The 17,518-nt window shown below is 34.6% G+C and overlaps 1 protein-coding gene across 2 annotated transcripts in view; it reads left to right on the forward strand.

The window, feature by feature from the left end:
* LOC148953315 (NHL repeat-containing protein 2) overlaps positions 1-17,518 on the forward strand; it is a 217,865-nt gene that overhangs the window by 189,186 nt on the left and 11,161 nt on the right. For both annotated transcript variants that reach the window (XM_089088480.1, XM_089088479.1), the window contains exons 8-10: positions 6,034-6,158; positions 9,100-9,321; positions 12,991-13,104. In XM_089088480.1, the coding sequence (XP_088944606.1) occupies positions 6,034-6,158; positions 9,100-9,321; positions 12,991-13,104 (461 nt within the window). The remainder of the gene's footprint in view (positions 1-6,033; positions 6,159-9,099; positions 9,322-12,990; positions 13,105-17,518) is intronic.

Here is a 17,518-nt window from a genome sequence, read left to right on the forward strand (position 1 = left end):
TCACAAGCCGCAGTAAAAGTATTCTTAGTTTTAATAGTTCAGTATCGGTCCATTCAATTTCAACGAAGCAGCTAAGTGGAAAAGGGCGACCCTCCGGTGATATTGCCACTTTCGTTCGTTCGACTCTAAGATCTAGTGTATTTGAAGTCAATGATAATTTTCTGGCGATTCGTGTTGAGGGCTGTGTTTTTATTAATGTATATTTGCCTACAAATTACCAAGATGAGCGTTCGGAGCGTGCTTTTACTTGTTCTAGTGATAAACTCGGCCAGTGTATTAACCGTATTAGATCCTTAAGCATTCAATGCATATTAGTTGGTGACTTCAATTGCGACTTGAATGAACCGCTCTTATCTACGTCTTTACGTTCTACGTTGTTGCTTAGTATTTTTGGAGACCAGTTTGACCTCAAGTGCAAAGATTTAAATTTTACACATGTACACACCTAAATGTCCACATCAGATCTCGATCACGTCGTTGCGTCCGCAAATCTCAGGATTTCGCCTGTCAAGGTTGTGCTTGATTTTCAGCTGTCTGATCACTTACCAATACAGTTCTCAGCCGATATTCTTTGCCGCAGCTCAGATACACAAACGCATACAACTTCAAAAACACCTCCTAGGTCTCGCCGTGATTGGCGTAAAATTAACCCTGTTTTATTTCAAGAAGAAGCCGCCAGAGTCCTTAGTAAGATCAGTGTCCCTTTCCATCTTCTCTCTGGATTAACTGCTCTTTCAAGGGAGGAAACACAACTATCAGTTGACTTTTATTGCGCAGAAATTGGCCATGCCCTTCGCCGTGCTGAAAAAGCTGCCGTCCCTCTAAGTAGACCCCGTCATCATACCCTCCCAGGCTGGTCTGAAAATCCAGAGTTAGTGGATACCCATTCTAAGTCTGAATTTTGGCTTCAAATTTGGGTTTCTTGTGGACGTCCCCGTTCGGGGGTAGTCAATTCAATCCGCCTGCTCACAAAAAGAAAATTCGCAAAGGAGCTAAAAGCTCACAGAAAAAGATGATTGATATCGAATCTACACGGGACAAAATTAATCCTTCTCTCCTTTGACGTTTTCTTTCCTCTAAAAGCGATGAGTCTTCATCCGCATCTGCAATCCCTGACTCTGAATGGTACGCATATTATGAGTCAGAATTTTCACCTCCTGACCCAGCCCTCAACGAAAGATACGAAGCTGAGTTGGACGACTTCTTAGATAGTTGTCCTCGGAGTGATTATCTTGTAACGGAGGGAGCTGTATGTAGGACCATCTCTCACCTAAAACCTAAACAATCTTTTGGGATTGACGGGATCAGTGCACTTCATCTAAAAAGTGTTGGGCCCGCTCTCATTAGTCATATAACCCTCCTAATGCAGATTATTCTCATTCAGGGTATTGTCCCAACCAATTTCTCAATTGGAGATCTTACGCCAGTTCCTAAAAAAGGAAAAGTTACCATGCAATGCTCCTCTTTCCGTCCAATCACGGTTGCTACCACTCTCTGCAAGTTATTTGAACTTTTGTTCGTAGATGAGTTTGAAAAACTGTGTTGTAGTCCACCAAGACAATTCGGTTTCCAACACGGAATTGGTTGTGTGGAAGCGCTCCATGTCGTTGCATATGCACTCCTAGATGCAAACAAATCAGGAGAAAGTCTAGCGATCGGGGGCTTGGACCTGCAGAGAGTGTTTGATTCATTGATTCATGCACGTATGTTGCTAAACTCAGCTAAAAGAGGAGTGAACTAAAATATCATCCGGGCTTTCCGTGATATTTATTCTCACCTTCGTGTGCGACTCAAGCTCCCTCCCGATACAGGCCTTCCGCCAGCCCCACGGTCAGCTTTGATACCAGTCCGTACAGGTGCCCGTCAGGGAGCAGTTTTATCCCCCAATTTCTTCAATAACTACATTATTGAACCTCAAGACAGCTGTCCATCATGAAGTCTCAGTTCCATTGACATCTCCCTGGTATGCTATGCCAATGACATGCTAAATCTCAGCCAGACGCTTAACCGCCTTTCGGAAATATTCTCATGTCTGCAGTCCCACTACGAGAAAGTCGGTCTGAGATTTAACTCCCAAAAGTCGGAAGCTTTGCTTTATAATTGGAAGAATGACCCTCCTACTAATATCACACTAGGTGATTGTTCAGTAAAACCAGTTGATAAAATAGTATATCTAGGGCTGTCACTAGGTTCCTCATTGCAGCATACCCGCTCCCTCCTGATCTCACATCTTGAACGGCGAATTTCCAGCTCCTATGCTTTGATCGTTGAATCCACTCTGAGCTTTAACCGTCCACTACTGGCAAGTATTTACAACGCTACCGCTGTGCCACATATATTATATGTGACCCCTTTCTGGAATTTATTGGCAAACCGTGAAAAGTTTAAAATCCGCTCTTTATTTTTCCGTTTTGCAAAGTACCTACTAAAATTGCAACCTTGGACAAAAAATAGTTTTTTGATTCGGCGCTATAACCTAGCGGACCCAAATCTAGCTGTTGAGACACTTATTAGCCGGCAAAAAACAAAACCAGCAATTCTAAAGCATGATTGGGAAAGTTTGCTTGTTTAATTTTCCCTCTTGTTTCCCTTTTTATTTTTATTTTTTTTTTTCTCCTTTCAAAAGTTGTTGTCTTTGTTGCTATTTTCGAAGAAGTTGTTGTTTCTGTTGTAATCTTTGAGTATGCTATCTTTCAGTTTCCACTTTTCACACTATTTTGTATACTATTTAAGAAGTTGTTGCTTTTGTTGTTATTATTATCATTTTGTTTCCTCTTTTCGTATTTTTGTATGCTCTGTCATTGTACATTTATTGTATACGACGGGTTTTCAATATATATTATTATTATATTATATTACTTTTCCGTGATTGCTTATAATTCTCACTGCCGTCTATCTTTTAACCGTGTATTTCCTTGTTCTCGCAGACCTATCTAGATGGCTTTTGTAGGTCAGAATATCTCGGTTTCATATGTCTTTTAGCCACCCGTTTTGCTGGTCTTCATTTTCATTTTTGACACGCTCTAATTCTGGTTTTCGCATGTCTTCTAACCTCCCGTGTCTTTGCTCTGCATTTTTATTTTTGACACGTTTTGATACTCGCTATTGCATATCTTCTAACCGCATATGTTTTTTTTCTTCGTTTTGGATTTTGATTGCTTCAGACAGTTTAGCAATGCTCTTTGCATTAGCTGCCCGTATTTGTATTGTCGCAATTGATGGTCCAGGTTGTTGATTTTCACCCATTGTGAATTTAATTAGTTCGGCCGTTCTCTCGGTCTTATCACGTTTGATACTTAAGGTGGTGGTTCCAAAGAATCATCATTTTAATTCTCTTCCCTATCATTTTTTATCAGTTTGGACACGTTTTGATTCTCTGTTGCTTATCTTCTAACCCCAATTTTCTTTCTTCTATATTTTGGATTTTATTGCTTCAGACAATTTTCCAATGCCCTTTTGCTTTAGCTGCCCTTATTGGTCTAGTCTTAGATCATGGTCCAGGTTGTTGATTTGTTATTGTTCGGGTGGTGGGACATAAACTTCTTTTTCTTCCAACGAGTTATCATTTATATCACTTTTAAATTTTGGTTTTTGGGGTACTATTGCCCTTATTGGTCTAGTATTACATTTCCTATACAGAGGTTTTGGACAAGGCGGTTCTAATGGTGTACTTTTTGTTTTGATATGAATCTTTTTTTTAGGAGTTATGGGTTTTTATATTTCTTAACATTGGACGTGATCGTCTCTTACTAGGTTGCTAGCTACAGCTGCAACCCGGATGATGGTCCAGGTTGTAGATTTTTTAATTGTTCAGGTGGTGGGACCAAAACTTCCTTTTCTCGCAACGAATTATTATTTATAAAACTTGTAAATTGTCGTTTTTTGGGGCTACCTCTAGATAAGTTTTCCATACTGATGTGTCTTTTCATACTGCTGTCTTTTCAAAGACATTTGATTATTGAAGAAAGTCTGATTTCTAACACCGCTTGTCTACTAAGTTCAAGCTTTTGGTTCTATTTTTTAAGTTTTTTGAATTGTTGTAATCCCTTGTTCAAATATATACATTTTTTTTACAATTAACAGTTTTTTGCTCTTTAAGCAATTTAATGTCTTTTCATACTGTTGTTTTTTCAAAAATATTTGATTATTGATGCAAGTTCAATTTTTAACCCCGATTGTCTACTGGGGATTTTTCTTGACATCTGAAAATCTGTCTGAAATAAGCTCCAAAGTATTGGTTTTCTGTTTTAAGGTTTTATAATTGTTTTAATTCCTTGTTAAAATATACAACTATTTTTGTGATTACCAGTTTTTTGCTCTTTAAGCAATTTAATGGAAACTTCTCCATGCTTGAAAATCTTCAATTGTTCCACATAAGCATGCCAACGTCATTACAATACTGCACTGATGTACACAAAAATTATGTCACTGACATGAATATTTTATCTAAAAGTAAGGCTCTTAGCGAATTTTATCAAACTTATGACCTATCTAGATCGTTTTTTAAGCTGGAATGAAAAAATATGGAGCCGTTTTCGAGAAAAATAAATAAATATACAATTATTGCTCTTTTATAAAGATAGTATATATTTAAATAGATTTTCTTTTCCCCCTCCTTTGAATAAATTTTACTTTAGATTTATTCTTCTTTATATAGAAGATCATTATCTTCAATGTTTAGCGGATAAAGTCTTTCAACTCAACACTATATTCATCTTGAAGTGAAAAGTTGAGACTTCTTTGATTCATAGAATGAAATTCATATGTTTGAATTTGCATATTGTTTTAAATGTCTGGATCATCAACGTTAAATCGTCATCACTTCTTGTAATTACTGCATAAAAATCCGTTTGCCTCCACAGCCCCTGGGGCAAGGATTATAAATTTGTTCATTTCTAACATGCAGAATTTATCATTGGGAAAGGGGGGGGATGTAGTCTTTTATTTCCTACAGTATGCTCGCAGAATTTTCTGGCTCCATAGAGAGAGATCATTTTGTTTTTGGGCTATGTTTTGCGTTTTCCATTAAAGCGCTAGTTTTTAGAATTATAGAACTATAATATGATGGTGGTGAGGAGTTAAATCTTGATTGATGTTAAATTACTTTTTTACATTTCTTTCGCATATCAAACGGCTAAGTACTTAATTTGCCAGATTTGTGCTTTGGATAATCGGATTTTGAAAGCTGGGATAATCGGCAACAGGCATAGTATATAGTATTTACCTGTAGCAGAAGCAAGTAATAACTTTATTTAACTAGCAAAATATAGGCACGACTATTTGCTAGGAATTAGTGATTTTTTTTTCTTATAAAACAACGCAAGGCTTCTTAAGTTACCGTGTCTTTAATCAGTGGTGTAGCTCCATATTTTTTATTTGGGGGGGGGGGGGCAGAAAAGGTCCTTATCTGGAGAGCCAAGGGGCATGAGCTATATGATAATTTTTTCTCCTTATTATTGGAGGGGCAACTGCCCCCCTTGCCCCTCCCAAACGACGCCACTGTCTTTAATGGACTATTAAAATACTCGTGCCTCATTTTGTGAGGGGGGGGGGAGGGTCTTTCACCTTTTGGTCTTGGAAATTCCAAGACCAAAGATGGAAATTCCCATAAACTTTTAAAAATAGGAACAATGGTAAATTAAATTTTTAATGAAAAAGATCTCCAAAAGCATTTGTGCAGTTTTTGGAGTAGCGACCGCCATTTGGGTAGTAGCGACCGCCAAATTAAAAAAAAATGGATGTGGGTGAAAAACCAGGAAAAATAAGCTAAAAACAAATGGCATTAAACAACTTAAGAAAGGGTAGTTTTCCTTAGTGTGTTAACAGATTGTTAATGTTTGAATTTTTACGAACGAAAAACATTATCAAATATTTACGAACTAGCCTTGTCTTACAAAATTAATAATTTTAGAACAACTAGAAGAAAAATATTCGCGGCCTGTACGCATGAATAGACCTTAGATGGGGACAGGGGGCAAATAGCGCTTTTATATTGATGGCCTTGTACTTTAGTGAATTTATTTATCGTTCTAGGTGTCGCAGTTGACGTTGAAAATGACGCGTTGTATGTTGCCGACAGTGAAAGCTCCACTATTCGGAGAATATCAATGAAAGATGGCTCTTGCAAATCTGTATGTGGCGGGGAAAGGGACCCTAGTGTAAGTAACAGGAGAGTTTTTTACAATCATATGTATATTTATATTTATAAATATATATGACAACATATAACAATCATGTATATGGTGTCAGTTGGTTGTTTTACGGAGGAATTTATTGCGTATTTCAGCCGCACAGGCTCCCTGGAGCTTATTGGCTAAACATTGGTATGTATCTTGTCCCGTTTTTTAGTTTTCTCTCTTTGTGGCCTCTGAACTATTAACAAATGATAGAAAATTTAAAAGAAAAAGATTTAAAAATATTGTCTAATTTAATATAAGTAATGGATATATTCATTTTCACAATGACTAGTTTTCTAATTTTTGTTTATAGAATAAACAAAAATTAGACATATTAAAATATGTCTAACTCAGCCAAGTAATAAAAAAGTGCGTCTATTTACCTGGTTGTTCCAGGACCCCAAATTCATTAATAGCTTCTTTTTTAGGTTTGGATTTGAATGAGGTATAAAACATTCTGCTGCATGTTTTGATTCTACGCTAGAAGTAAAGCATATAATGCACAAAAAATCTCTAATTTGTTGTAATGACAAGTCATAAGTTTTTGGAACTTATAAATGAGTTTTACTAGTCAAAAACCACTAAAATAAGCTTGTACATGTTTCGGGTGATTTTTGAACTCAAGTATTGCGTTTTTTGTTAGAATTTGTGTGTTCTAATTTTTGTATAAACACAATTCCTTCAGGCGTAAATTGAAATGATGCTTGTTATCACTTACATCAGTTAACAACTGTTTATGATTTTTACGTTTTAGAACAAAAAATTCTTAGAGAATATACTTCATTTTCTTCTTAGAATTACAATAAGCCATTGTTTATAGCGATTAACTTTTTAAAATCCTCAAGTTGCCTCTTTCATCCTTATGAGCGAAGAGCTGGGACCTATATAGTTCATATCTAAAAACTCCTCCCGAGGTAACTTTTTTTTAAAAGATAATTGTGAACCCAACACTTTATTTTTTTTTTTTTCAGGCTAAATTTAGAACTCTCAACACATAATAGATACCAGTTTTTAAAATAGTGAATGAATCCCCCCCCCCCCTTGGGGATTCTAAGATAAATCAGGGTCTCTCAGTGTTCCCCCGTTTTTTTTTTATGCATATTCTGCTCAAATAGAGGTATTTTGGCTCTTTCATTATTTTGGTTTTCTTTCTAGGGCTGTTGTATATTGTTTATGCCATTATTGCGCATATTTTCAAGCGCTCAGTCAATACTATAATTAGCACTATCGAGTGCTAATTATTGTGTATTGAATATAAATACCGGGAGCACTGGCTTCGCCCTGGTCCCGGCACTCGGTACGCAGCAGGCTTGTATATATTTAATTCTTTAATTACGCCGTAGCATAATCATAACTTTATTCTTTAACTTTAAGTCATGAGGTGTCAAATCAGCAATTTCATTTGTATTAAGAAATTCTGGCGTGAATCCAATTCATCCTTCCTGTTAATGCAGCTAATAATAATCCATTCTATAGTTTTGCTTTCTCTTGAGACTCGTTGTGATTCACACCATTGCTTTTCTTCCAATCGCAGATTTCATTTACGATTTGATGTGATTGTCCCTGTTGCTTATCTTTGTCCATTATTTTCTTTAGGGGTTTTCTGTGATGCTTATTGTCGCATATTTTCTAACCGCAAGCCTTATTCTGCTTCATTTTCGTGCATCATTACGTCAGACATTTTCCCATGCCTTTGCTTTAGCTGTTCGGATTCCTTCAAAATCAATTGCTATTTTGAATGACATCATATATACCAAAAAGAAATCTTTCCCAGCTTTTCCCCAGTCGGTATACTTTTACTGTAATTATGTATATAATTCAGTCAAAACCAGAAATGTGCCAATGCCTATGCCCTCTGAAATAGCTAAATTACGCATTGTACATTTTGACGTGAATTCAATTCCTGCTTCCTGTTTATCATTTAGAAAATGTGTATTTCAGGATATTTGATGGATAACTGTATATATTTATTTATTTTCTTTTTCGAAAACGGCACGATAATATTTTCTAAAAAAATGGCACTCTAACATTTTCTGGCCCGAAAAAAGAGATCCAGATTTAAAATTCGTTTAGAGCCTTAATCTTGCAAAAAATTTTTTCATATTAATTCTGTCGCATGTTTATGCAATTAAAGGGAAAATTTCATCATTTTTCCGCAGAGGTAATAATACCTTACGCATGCCCAATTATACATGGTGTAGAATTGACAAGAACAGCAAAAGCAAAAGGCGTGGAAAAAAGTCTGACGTAATGATGAGCGAAAATGAAGCACAATAAAATTTGCGAGGAGAAGTATCAAAACGAACCACACATGAAATTGCAAACGAAAATGACGCACAGCGAAATCTGCAGTTAGAAGACAAGCGACAGTTAGAATCACAACGAAAGAGATGAACAGCAAATCTGCGTTAAGGAGACAAATCAAGACTCCTTAACGCACATACAAATGGTATGAAGAAACGTGTTATTTTAGTTTCGCTCAAAAATGAAGTAAGTAAAATTAATAATGAGACTGTCGATCGCCTCCCAGGAGAATACAAATCTGGAGGTTAGAAGACACGTGATTTCAACGAACATCATGAATCAAAAAGGAAGCATCAGCAAAGTATATATATATATATATATATATATATATATATATATATATATATATATATATTATAGTTTATTCTAATATGTATTAAGCGTTTCTATTCAGTTTCTATGTCGTCTAGAATTCAATTCTTTTTCAACTTTTCCCTTGTTGATAAAGGATGGGAAGCTGAAATATAAGGATTTGTGTTAGTATATGTATGATTTTTTTTTATCTAATTGTACTGCCTTAATTAAAACATTTATCCGCCATTTCATTTTAATTTTAATTATAAAAGTGAAGATAGTGTGGATTCTAAGAAATTTGTTTAACAGCTCACTTTTTTTAAAGAATCTATTTGCATTTGGGGATGTTGACGGGCTTTCATTATCAGAGGCGCGGTTACAGCACCCATTGGCAGTAGCAGTGAAGAGTGATGGTATTCTTGTTGCTGATTCTTATAATCACAAAATAAAGCTTATTCAAAACCCTTTGCACAAAAGTTCGACTTGTTCAAGTATCATTGGCACAGGAGGAAATGGAAGTAAATGTGGATCTTTTTCTGATACCCAAGTAAGTTTTATTTTAGTGAGACTATTTTTTATTGTTTTTTTTTTCATTACCTGAACTTTTTTTGTTGGATTGTTAGTGAAATCAAGAATTCCTACAATCTCAGTCACAGTTGATTTTTCAGCATTCAGTAATCCGACCAATCAATAAAAATGCGATTTGGCAAATTATTTGAAATCAAGATTCGATTATTGTTGAGAAATAATGTTTAATTCTGTAAGTGGTTTTTGTTTAATAATTACCTTTATCTTGTTTTTCTTCTATGAGTAATCAATTAATAATAATAATAATTTAATTGCCCGCCATCTGCAAAAAAGATTATAGTGGAGCACAACAAAAAAGAAAAAGGAAACCAACTTCAAAAAAAAATTAAATAAAGATACGAAACTCAAACAAATGCAGGTGAAAAACGACGTCTCATCAATCTGACTTTGAACACTGAATTGTCCCGAATGGTCGACCATTGCTTGGATGGCTCCGGAAGTCCATATTTTTCCAGTCGAGAATTCCGGTATCGCTTGGATATATACAGTAAAAATTTTGCATACTTATAGTAGCACTTTCAGATTTTTTCACAGTCTCTCACTGTCAGCACATGGGATGCACCGGCAAGGTAGATTAAATGTGGCTGGCAAAGTGAACGATAAATTGAGGCGAGGGATTTCCTGGAGTAGCGTCCGCGATTCGCCTTCTTGCTCATCCAGTTGGGATATTTTAGAAAATGGTGGATATGTACTTTATTTCGGTACATACAGAAAAAGTGAACCAACTTATTTTGGAATAAATTTTATTTATATCTTTATGCACTTTCTTTCCGACTCAATCTTTGATATCTTTTTATGTTTTTCTGTTTCATTATTTTCTTCAATTTTTTCTTTATTTTTTTTATTGTTCTTGTTGCTGATTCTTATAATCACAAAATAAAGCTTGTTCAAAAAACCTTGCACTAAACTTCTACTTGTTCAAGTGGCATTTATACAAGAGGAAATGTGGCTCTTTTGATGCCCAAGTAATTCTTAATTCTTTGTTTTTCAATTTTCAACTTTTTCTTTACAACTACAGTGCTTTTTAGTTGACAATCTGTTTTTTTTTGTTTTTTTTCTCAATGAAATCGAAAATTTCTGCAATGTGAGTTACTATTGATTTTCCAGAATTCAGCAATTCGACTAATAAATAAAAACGAGACTTGGCAAAATATTTAAAATTTAAGATTTGATTATTTCATATAGAAACTTTGATTTTGTACACTGCGCAGTGGATACGTCCGAGGCTCTTGATCAAAGGCTCCCCGATTGAATTTCCGTGGAAAAATTTTCTATTGCTATTTTCAAAAAATCCCCGACCGAATTCTCAAAAAGTTTAAATTTGTTTTCTTGTTTTATTTTTGCCGTATATGGTTTGTATTAGAAGATATTGGGAGTTTATTTTTTCATTCCAATCGACTTTAAAATTTGCGCGTGTTTTTTTGTAATAGTAGCATGCGCCGAATCCAAAAAAAGAAACATAGGGGAAAAACCTGCTGCAAATGAGCTAAAGACATATCCATATTGACTTCATTTTGACTAAACAGCTTAATATTAACTAAGCAGCTTAAGAAGGTGTACCTTTCCTTTGGAATATAGTCGTCTTTAGGAATCAGCAGATTTTTAATCTGAATTTTTACAAACGAAAAGCGTTGTCAAATTCAACTAATTTTGCTAATTTATTTTCACGATTCAACGTGGCAACGCTGACGAATATGTGATACTGCCGTAAAAACTCGATAATTTTTAAACAATCCAGTATGATAATCTTGCTCCTTAGCAGTATTGTTGGTTCGAAAATCAAAATTCGAACTATTATGGAATTGGATTCTTAATTAGACTGGAAATGACAGTTGAAATAATGAAACGTGGTTGCCAGTTATACAATTTCATCTTCAATAAAGCATCCCTTATACTTAACTAATGAAGAAGTAACTTCTATGTCCATGGTTACTACCTCTAATTATTTATTATTAGACTCGCAGACAGTTTTTTGTGTACAAAATCTTTGTACAAAACTTGTATCACTCTCCATTTGGAAGTTTTACCAGATCTCTCACTCCTAGCAAAAATATGGGTCGACTTTTACCTCTATTATATTGGCTATCTAACCAAACTAGCCCTACCGCGCAATTTTGGTATAATGTTATTGGATTGGAGAACGCCCCGTCCGCGCTGGGATTGGATAACGCTTTTGAGGTTTACAGACATATTGAAGTGAGAAATCTGTGTGAGCATCAATAATATTTGTTTTAGGTGTGGTAAATTTTAATTCCAAATATTTATTATTAAATGAGAAAGCTATCGCTTCAGACGTTTAGATTTCTTTTGATAGGCTATTCTTTCCGCGTGATAAATTGTAATCTAAAACGTCAACAATTCAAATTCAAAATTCGTCCACGATTTTGAATTAGGTTTAAAAGTTATTTTTCGTCCAAATCAAAATTTAAATTTGAAGAGGAAAGTTAAATAAAGGTGCAAATTACATAGATTTGCATTTTCAGTGATTCTTTCTCAGCAAATGGTTTATACGTATGCAACAAATGGTTTATTGACTCTGTTTTTCTAGAAAAAAAAACATGTATAATTGACAAGTTAACACGCACAGTTGACACGTATAATAACGACTGAAATATTTAACACTCTACTTTCTTACAGGAAATCTTGCTAGTCTAAAAAGTCTTAAAAAATTTGATCCTTTTGTCTTTGATTTGGGAAAAGTTGGAGCCTCACTTTTTTATTAAAATGAACAAGAAATCTACTTACTTCAACTAGAAATTGATTGTGAATATTTGACAGGAAAAAAGAAAGAATTAGCAGCGAGAGAGGAAAGAAAGAGAAAAAGAAAGACAAAATACAAAAACTAACCGGTCGAAACATTTTCTTAGTACAAAAAAAAAATCCGAAAAGGAAAGACCAAAAAGGATTTGACAGAAAAAAAGACATTAGCAGAGAGAGAGAGGAAAGAAAGAGAAAAGGAAAGAAAATACAAAAGCTAACTGGTCGAAGCATTGTTTAGTAAAAAAAAAATCCAAAAAGGAAAGACGTGCTTCCTTTTTAGCAGCCGTAACAAACGAGGACTGCTACGGATAATTTGGCTATAAGATTGGACTTTGTTCAGGGTAAGGCTCAAGAACGAGTGGCAAAAAGACCAGAAGGAACATCAGCCACGACAAAGCTGTCAAAAGTTCCTAGAATTGTAATTGTAGATAATGGAAAAAATTAATCCAACTCTACTTTTGGGGGTAAGGGGAAGAAGCACAACAATTTTGTCTCCCATCCGGGCAAAAATGAAATTGGCACTATAAGCTGTTATGGAAATTATAATTTATGCATAGTTAAGTAGCGAGATGAATTAAAAGAGCATGTGCTGTCAGGTTATCAAAATGCAATATCTTAGGAAGGGATTCAGGCATTCAGTTGAAACTTAAGGGAACGTTGAGAGGTGTAGGGCAAGGGTATGCTGACCTATAACTTATGTGAATACACACTATCTATATCCAGGTAACCGAAATTGCCAAAATAGGTGCACTATGATTTTTGGCAAATTTAAAGTAAGTCACAGAAATCTTAATTTTGACAATTGTAGCAATACAAAATGAATATATCAATGTTTCGGTGCTTTCACAAACCATGTTTTTTTTTTCAGTTGAATGAACCTGGTGGGATGTGTTATAATAATTCCCAATCTATCCTTTACATTGCTGATACAAATGCCCATAGGATACTCGAAGTGGACTTCAAAACACAAGTAGTTAGACAGGTAACATTGTTGTTTATTTTTGTCTTTTATTGGAGGGGAGAATCCTAATCAGCTTAACTAAAAATTAATTTTCAGCTATATACGAACACCTTTTGTTTTAATTACTTATATTTATTAGAAACATTAAAACGTACTTTTATTTTGAATTACATTGTCATAAATTGGTTGTTTTACAGTTGACCTGCCTTGTTGTTCAAAGTGGTATAGAAAGGTCTTCTGACACCCTGGCGGAATTTCAACTTGTTACCCCCCCCCGCCCCCCTCTTTGAATTTTTTTTCCTAGCTGCTAAACATACAATTAACAAAACTCCGATGAAGTGTTTAAATTATGGATACAAAGAAATGAAAGGAAAAGTAAATTGTGCGTTAAAGAATTTGCTGTAAACATTTTGTAAATAACTTAATGCGTAATAAAGTATAAACAAAACACAAAAATGGCAAAGTGATTAATCAGTTATTAAAGGAGGATGTGTTAAAAAGAAAAAGCTAATTCAGGCTACTACTGCCGCATGTGATCCATGTTAAAACGAATAAGAAATGATATAAACCTGTTTCGAAAGCAATATTTCGTGAAGATAACAGGCTGACTGGTAAACATGAAAAACAGAAGAAAAAGCAGTCTTTTTTGAATAACTTTTTGTCACCCCTACAACGATGGCATCTGGAGCAATCCCCCGCTGCTCTTCTCCGCCACTGATTTACATAGTCAAAAGGATGTGGGAAACTTGTAATAGTGGAAATTGGCGATAGTGTCGAAAAGAAAATCACCAGCACCATCTTTTGGTGTTTTCCCTTATTGAGCTTACCCAAAACCATTGCATATTTGTCTATTCAGGTGCTTTAAAATGCAGGGGAGGGTAAAGGAGGTAGAATTTTTTCACCAGTACACCTAACAAAGTGAACTAACCAACTTAACCTTCTAATTTTTTTTTTCGGGCCAACCTAGGCCTAGTTTGTGCAGACTGGATTTTGATTTAAAAAGTTCAACCCCCCCACCCAAAAAAAAAAAAAATTAGCTTTCACTTACAAAGAAATTTCATATTAATTCTGCAAAATTTCAGATTCATTGTATCAGCTCTCCGATTTTTTTTTAAATATCCTACTTTTGTACTCTGTAAGCTCAGTCAGAGTCGACCCAGCTCTAAATGGGTACCTGGAGAAATCTGGGGAAAGTAAATAGGAAGGGTGTGTGAAACCACAGGATGGTTGGCCCTCAACCCCCCATTGCACTTCCTGGCTGCTGGGCAAAGAAACGGAGATCAGGACCGCCGTGACTGTAAAGTCCAACGCCGTATTCTTTAGCTTTACCTTCACCTACTTTTGTAATAAGTCAACAGACGCCAAACTGTGATGCTAAATCGCCAAAATCCTATTCCTAAAAGTTTTCCTGAAATGTTTTGTTTTCTGTATTCTGCTTTATATAATTTTATTTTTTTTAAATATTTATAAAAAGTATTTTTACACATATCAACTCATTGGTACGTAGAACAAGAGATGGGGTCTCGAAAATCGTTTAAGTTTTTTTAAATGTTCGATTCCTTTTAAATATCCTACTTTTGTAACAAAATAAACAGACGCTAAGCTCTGCCTGGGGCTAGTGTTTTCTCCTATATTCTCATGCTATATTGACAAAAATCCAAATCCTAAAATAGGTTTTGTGAATATCTTGCCAATCAAATAAAAGTTTACCAGTTAAGAGGGTAGTTGTTAATCATCCAAGTTGATTCTTTGAGAAAGTGGGTTTTTATGCATATAGTACTAAAGTTTACAAATAATTGTTTTTGAAATGTACTGAATAGTTTTAAAAATTACTAGATAATTCAAATTAAACAAATTCAAGAGCTCTTAATTGATTCATCAGCTTAAATTGATTATAATATTAGCTTATAAATTGGACAGGCAATTCAAGGCCACCTAAATTTTAGATTCATTAACAGCCCCCCTCCCCGCAAAAAATGTAATTAATAATGGCATTAAACTGATTCTTAAATATATATTTATCCTATGGTAAATCAGGAGTGGATATACAGGAAAGGAGGGGAGAGGGGATCATGGCCTTATTTGGTTTGAATTATTTTTTTGTGGCCCTAAATAATAGAAGTCACAACTTTGTGCCTTGTTCTTTCGTTTGAAATTGCAATTTCTGTTCAAATGAAATCTTTTTTGAATGAAAAAAATGAATTGTGAATAAACGGGAAATCTTTCGAGCCGAAGCAGCTGTTGTATATTTCCTATGAGAAAGGAAAAATCCTTAAAATTTAATTCATTATTACCGTTCTAAATTTCTTTGTTTTCATTTTATTGAGCTATTTAAATATTGATGCCCTTTTACGGAAAATCTTTGCCGAGGAGGCGCTGACTTCACACCTCATGGTGTATATCTTGCAACGCCGCGTGTGCCACACAGCTCAGCCACGCTTGACACTTTTCCATCAAGCTTGGTACGTGCCACCGGATGTACCTGAATTCTGAGCGAGAGTGGCCCCTCGAGTTTTGCCATTATGCAGATTACTACAAAAAGCTATTTTTCTTCGATTTCTAAAACAAGTAGATTTGCAACATTTTGTAAACTATCAATCATAGGCCTATGCATAATAATTGAAAAAATTCTTGCCGATTTCAATTGATATCTTTGGCGTTATTAGCAGGAAGAAAACTGATTTCTAATGCAAAATAAATATGCCCGAGCATTAAATTTCTTAAAGTATTCGTATTATTTTTGTATTCTTTTTTTTATTTTCACCACGTATAATTTGATCAAATCTGCAATTAGGTATCCTGGAATTGATCCCAAACATTTTTTTTTTAAATAATTAGAGATTTGTTTCCTAATAATATACTTTTTTCAGAGCTGTCAGCTAACAACATTCCTCGTTTTGGATGTCGTTCAGAAAGTGAAAAAGGTCATAGTAAACTATAGAAAAAGAAGAAGAAAATAAAAGTAATAAAAGAGAAATGAATAGTAATAGAAAGAAATAGAATAAAAATAAAGAACAATAATATAGAAATAAAATAAAGTGTAAAACACAGAAATAAAATGTGAAAATAAATTATTATAAAGATAGAAAAAGCAAATTTGTAGGCTTGCCCTCATCTTTAAAGCTCTGTCCAAAGAGTATGGGTAACCTAGAAGAGAGGGAACTTTCGCAATTGTACAAAAAAAACAACTATCAAAGCCATCTATCGTTTGCCCACACTTGCAATAAGAATAATTAAGGTAATTAGTGTAATTGGTAAATTCAGGGTAGTAATAACTGGGTACTTGCATGATATATTTCCTACCTAATATTATTCTAATATGTTTCTTTGACGGTCAATCCTAATGAAATATACCTAAGTATGATAAAAATATAATGCTTAAGAAACAAATTTTGGCTATATATATGAATATTAGGAGAGATGGGGGGTAAATTCTAGCGGATATGCATGTCCAATATTTTAGGAACAATTATTCTGCATGTTATGAATTAAGAATTGTTTTCTAACTTCACACTGTCCAAATACTTTACCCCCCCCCCTTATGTGCAAATATATGGCCCAAATAATATATTTCCTATCTCTTCTGTCACTTCTCTTAGCCTTGTCTCACGCTAAGCTGAAAGAAATTAACGAAAAAACCGGTTTCATAATGCGTCAGTGAATGAACAACTTGAGCGGTAGGGCTTTTATCAAACAAGTACCAATAAGTCTCTCATCTCAGTTCCTGTCAGAAAAACGATAAAGAAGCTTGAAAAAATGCCAAGTGTCGCCAGACGCTAGATGGGATTGATATTTATTTTTTTTTCGACATTACCGCCATTTTTCGCTCTTATAAGTTACCAATACTCTTTAGCTCCGACTTCGATGGTGGCATTTAAGATTTTGAGCAACCAGTTCACCGGGCGAACGAAATTTTTAAGTACAAAGGACGTTGGAAATATTATACTATTGTTTAAATTGGTTAAGCTGAAACTTAAACAACTCTATATAATTTAATAAATTGGGGAAATTCGGGAATTCATTTGTAATGGAAAAACCTCCATATGCAGTTGTGCAATTTTTAATGGTAGCGGGCACCAATTTAAAAACAAAGAAACATGATTGAAATTCAACAAAAAATGAGCTAAAAACATATGACGCATAACTGCATAAGAAAGTGTAGTTTTTCTTTGAAGACACGGTTGTCTTTGGGAGTCAACAAATTGTTATTGTTTGAATGTTGCGGATAAAAAGTATTGTCAGATTTAACTAATTACTTTTGCTTGTTTATTTTCGCGGGTCAACGTGGTAACACTGATGAAAATTCTTACAAACAAAAGTGTGAAATTGCCGTTAATTTTGAAACAAACAAAAGAAAAATCTTAGAAAATCACGGTTCTCATGAATAGGCCTAGGAAAGGTTCAGTAAGCAAACATTGTTTTTATTTTGATACCC

This window comes from Artemia sp. Qi Xiang Cuo, chromosome 4, assembly GCF_049724085.1.
Source record: "Artemia sp. Qi Xiang Cuo chromosome 4, ASM4972408v1, whole genome shotgun sequence".
NCBI classification, from domain to species: domain Eukaryota; kingdom Metazoa; phylum Arthropoda; class Branchiopoda; order Anostraca; family Artemiidae; genus Artemia; species Artemia sp. Qi Xiang Cuo.